Below are 4,588 nucleotides of genomic sequence, written 5' to 3' on the forward strand. Positions count from 1 at the left end.
AGATCGTGACGTCCCTCGCTAGACCCCCCCCCCAACAAAAGACACGTCCCACACTTGAATACTACCTTATCAACACAAATCGAAACAAAAAGTTATTTCAGAACGCTTTCTTCCATTTAGTTGTTCGAAGATAGACTTCTGTTTTCATGAAAAGAAACACCGGTGTTTTGGTAGCGGGGCGAGAATAAGATTTCAATGGGAAACTACCAAACCGCGGCAAGCCAAGTTGGCTGAATGTGACGTCACTTACCGGCGTCTCGGCGAAGATTTTGCGCGCAGTTTTCGACGCCAAGATGCGCGCCGTGTTCAGGCTCGGGGGCTGCCAGACACAAAAGGAGACTTGAGCAAACCCAACTCGGAATATTTTGCCACTTAATCGCTTATCGTTCGCTCACCGTGTTTTCTTTGTCCAGCGACATCCTGCCGACGTCCGCGCTCAGCTTGTTCTCGTTGGAGGCGGAAAGGGGCGAGCGAACGGACTGCATTTTCGCACGCACGCACGACAGTGGACGACCTCAAAGGAGTACAACTGAAAGAAGAATCACCAAGACGCAAAACGAAGCGAGCAGGTGGCTGACTGACTATTGCAAGGGGGTTGCTGAACTTTTTCTTGAAACCTTGGCGCGCTGCACGCTGCGGACCAATAGGAGGGCAGCTTGTGCTATCTCTTTAAAGAAGGACGCGGCCGAACGACCAATCAGAATGTACAACTGAAAGAAGAATCACCAAGACGCAAAACGAAGCGAGCAGGTGGCTGACTGACTATTGCAAGGGGGTTGCTGAACTTTTTCTTGAAACCTTGGCGCGCTGCACGCTGCGGACCAATAGGAGGGCAGCTTGTGCTATCTCTTTAAAAGGTACGCGGCAGAACGACCAATCAGAATGTACACTCCCCCTTACGTCACTAACCCAAATTCCGCGGCAAAATTGAAGTTCGCCTTACAAAAGTGCGCCAACATCTTTTTACAAAACACTCAACTGCGATTTTCTGTCTAAAAGTAGTCTTTTTGAACCTTCGAACAGCAACTCAGTCAAGACTTTTCCATTGTAAGTTTGAACTGAAACGGATAGTATAAGATAAGGATCTTAAAATGTTCAAAGGACAAAATAAAAAGATCTGCACCACTTTTCTTTTGACTTAAGCATTTAACAGCTTTTTAGAAATGATTTTTTTCCCTTATGATTTGACATCGATTCAATGAATATCCATCTCCAATCCGATCCATTTTCTGATCCAGTTATCCTCACAAGGGTGTGGGGTGTGTGTGTGTGGGGGGGGGGGGGGCTATCCCAGCTGTTCAATGAATACTATAGAATGAAATCCAGCTTTGAGATGGTTTTGCAAAAAATGTTTGGGAAGTCAAAGAAACAAATGGAGTTTTGCTTGTAAACCATGCTAACAATATTCTGTCTTTGTCACCAAGGCAAAGCGACATCATGTCTTGTGGTACAATTTATTATAAAAACAACTTATTTTCCTACACAAGCAATAACATGAGGTATTTTCTTCCAGGCTACATCATCAAAATATTTACGCACTCACACGTAGTATTAGTAGTAGTAGGTAGTATCACAGTGAGAACATCAACAGTTTATGGTGGAGATACTCAACAGATAACATTATATACAGAAGGTCACGTATGCACGTCATTAAGAAGAAATCATGACATTTTTGCTTTGGTACACAAATGCAACAGGAAAGTAAACATCTTGTATACAAACATGACAGGAAAGAGTACAAAAACAAGCTTTACATGTTAAAAAAATGTAGTGCAATGTCACATTATCGTTTGTGTCCGTGAACAAGGAGCTGGCCGCCATCTTGTTGTCGTCAATAAGTTGAAAAAAAAATCCTGAGTGAGGTGTCTTTTGCGTCACGTTTTAGTCCGAACACGACGATACGCGCTTGTTTTTATGACCTCCGCCAGAAGACATGAGCTGACATTAACTTCTTCAACATTTTTTTTTCCGCACAAAAGGTCACCAGTGTGTGACACTAATGTTAGTGAGCAGCTACCAGACGGTCTGAGGTCAAAGTTGAAAAGTTGTGATGAGGATTTGGAATACAAAATAGGCAGAGCGACTTGCAACTCAGCATCTATGAGGCTCCTCCCCCTCAACCCACCCTGAAGTGACCTTGAGGCCAGCAGGAAGTGCGCCTGAGTCTTGAGTGGCGGTCCAGGAGGCGGCGGCAGTGGCGACGGGCCTCTTAGCACTGGCATGTCTGCGTGTGTGTTTGGTCAGGTGGTCGCTGCGCATGAAACGACGTGCGCATACAGCGCACGCAAATTTCTTCTCACCTGTGTGTGTGCGGCGGTGGCGGGAAAGTTCGTCGGATCGGGCAAATTTTTTGTCGCAACCTTCCCACCGGCAGCTGAACGGCTTCTCGCCTGTCGAAAAAAGGAATCCATTTTTGTAATCTTGCTATTCGGTCACAATGAGCATGTAGATAAACAAAGAATGGAGAAGTGGATGTCGCCTACCCGTGTGCGTGCGCAGGTGCGCTTTGAGGTGTGAGCTCTTGAAATACGTCTTGCGGCATCCCGGGAACTCACACACGTAGTTGCGTCGTCGGGTCGAGTCCTGGCCGACGCTGCTGCTGGCGCCCGGCGGCGAGTAAACCGGTGTCGGCGCAAGAGGGAGGAGCTTGGCGCCGCCCGGCATCATTGGCGTTTGGGCGTGCGGGACCACCAGCACGACGGCACCCTGCGGCATGGCCGAACTCAGCAGGGAGACGCCCCGCGCCGGCACCAAAGTGGAGACCAGTGCTGGACGCCCACCGAGTGGGAAAAGCTGGCACAGGAGTGGCGACACAAGGGGTGGCGGCGAGGAAGACGGCGATGAAAGCTGGGGAGCCGCTGGAGGATTCTTCGCGGGGGCGGGTGGCGCTCCGAGTCTGTCGGTGGTGTGACGCCGTATCACGCCGGTCGCTGTAGCGGTGCCGTCCTCCGGCGGCAATGCCGAAGTTGCAGCAGAGTCATCGGGAAGGCGGCGTGGGACGGATGCGGTGCCGTCAGCCTCACCTGAGCTGGGACTGCGAGGCGGAGTCATGCACTGCAAGTACGGATCATGTCATCAGCATGGCAGAACAATCACATAGTTCACATTGAATGTTTCAGAAGAGAAGTGTTTGTGTGAGCCATTTGGGGGGGTGGGGCGTGATCCAAACGGTCCCTCCTTTACTACCATTGGAGCCAGGAAAAACCCGTATAAGTACATGAGCCCCCACCTCCAAATGTTTTCCCTGAATGTCAGAGTGTGTCATCGCGCTCTCACCAGTGATGACAATGCCACCATCTCATTGGCTGAAGCCGTGCCATGCGAGTGTGTGGGGGCAGAGTCACACGAGTCGGAGGTGGGAGTCAGCGGACGGGGCTCCGGCAGACTTTGACCCCAGAAGCTCATGCTGATCAGCGCCTCAGCCGCCTCCAAGTCCACCTGGGGGTCAAAGGTTACTTAGAGAAACAGCACGGGATCCCATCATGTCACTCCCTTCCTGTGTGCTGATTGACCAACAAACAAATGGGGGAGAGAGGGCGGGGCCACAGAGATGAAAGTGGGTCTGTATTAGCCCCCCCCCCACACTGTCATTGGTTGAAGGGGCGTGGCCGGCTGACGGGAAGTTGATTTTTCTGAAAATTCATGCACTTGCATGCATCCAACTTCGGGCGCGAGGTGAGGTACATCCTGAACTGGACGCCAGCCGATTGCAGGGCACACACCGATGTACAAATGGGCCTGGCGCCTGGCAATTGGAATGCACACGGAAGCAAACTGGTTCTGTGTCAGCCAGTTATCAGCAGCGCACATGTAGACAACTCGTCGGCAGCTAGCCTAATAATTGACTTGTTGCTCATCGATGTTTGGTGCACGTGGAGACAAAAGAGCAGATTGGTCCCCTGGCCAATGTCAGGGCTCTTGAAGATTAACAATGGATTGAGAGCCAGCCACCAATGTAAGGCACAGAAAGACAGCGAAATTGGAGTGGCCACCAGTCAATGTCAGGCTACATAGAGACAAAGAGCAGACTGGTCGCCAGCCAACGTCTGGGCCGATTTGTCGGTTTTGGAAGACGTTTGTTTCATCTGCATTTCGAGAAAGTGCCACAAGCGCAAACATGCCATCTGCAAGTTGTTGCTAGCCTGCGAACTCTTTGTCAACATGTTATTCACATCACGACGACGAGGAGGATGAGCGTCATGTGAGGACGACTGGAGTGCGGGTGACCTGAGATGAACCCGCCCGAGACAACCGGAAGAGAAGCGCGGAGAGGCGGAGCGGCCCGCTCAGACCGGGATGCTCGTCTCACCTGGCGGGAGAGAAGCATGGCTGGGCGAGCGAGAGTCGCCGGGAGGATCCGCGGCGGGAGCACTGCTCAGGAGGATCCGCCGGCCGGCCGCGCAGGCGGGCTCTCGCTCTTCAGCTGCGGCGCTAAAGACAAAAACAACTCCAAGCGAGGGAGAATTGGGGAGGGGGGGGGGGGTAAGAGAAGGAAAAAAAAACAAAAAGAAGGGGAGCGGCGGCCAATGGGCAGCAAAGGGGTAACATACCTCGGCCAATAGGGGGGGAGGGCGGGGCGTGGCCGCGC

At 51.6% G+C, this 4,588-nt stretch overlaps 2 protein-coding genes across 2 annotated transcripts in view; both read right to left on the minus strand.

Moving 5' to 3' along the window:
- rrm2 (ribonucleotide reductase M2 polypeptide) overlaps nucleotides 1–585 on the minus strand; it is a 3,966-nt gene extending 3,381 nt beyond the window's left edge. The window contains exons 1-2 of the mRNA XM_019896243.1: nucleotides 396–585; nucleotides 251–319 (exon numbers count right to left, since the gene is read on the minus strand). Of these exons, the coding sequence (XP_019751802.1) occupies nucleotides 251–319; nucleotides 396–485 (159 nt within the window). The 5' untranslated portion in view covers nucleotides 486–585. The remainder of the gene's footprint in view (nucleotides 1–250; nucleotides 320–395) is intronic.
- An 850-nt stretch (nucleotides 586–1,435) lies between these two features.
- On the minus strand, nucleotides 1,436–4,553 carry LOC109531798 (Krueppel-like factor 11). The gene is made up of 4 exons (XM_019896292.1): nucleotides 4,310–4,553; nucleotides 3,277–3,438; nucleotides 2,484–3,054; nucleotides 1,436–2,390 (listed from the first exon to the last, which is right to left on the minus strand). The coding sequence occupies exons 1-4, from the start codon at nucleotides 4,325–4,327 to the stop codon at nucleotides 2,092–2,094; spliced, it is 1,050 nt and encodes a 349-aa protein (XP_019751851.1). The 5' UTR covers nucleotides 4,328–4,553; the 3' UTR covers nucleotides 1,436–2,091.
- Between the last annotated feature and the right edge of the window lie 35 nt (nucleotides 4,554–4,588).

The sequence above is a fragment of the Hippocampus comes genome, unplaced genomic scaffold (genome assembly GCF_001891065.2).
Source record: "Hippocampus comes isolate QL1 unplaced genomic scaffold, H_comes_QL1_v1.1 scaffold170, whole genome shotgun sequence".
Taxonomy (NCBI): Eukaryota; Metazoa; Chordata; class Actinopteri; order Syngnathiformes; family Syngnathidae; genus Hippocampus; species Hippocampus comes.

Bases quoted from the DNA above. Each gene is read 5' to 3' on its own strand.
- LOC109531798 (XM_019896292.1), bottom strand. The intron at 3,055-3,276 runs GTGAGAGCGCGA...CCGTACTTGCAG, and splicing joins TGGTGGCATTGTCATCACTG to TGCATGACTCCGCCTCGCAG. The intron at 2,391-2,483 runs GTAGGCGACATC...TTTTTTCGACAG, and splicing joins GCACCTGCGCACGCACACGG to GCGAGAAGCCGTTCAGCTGC.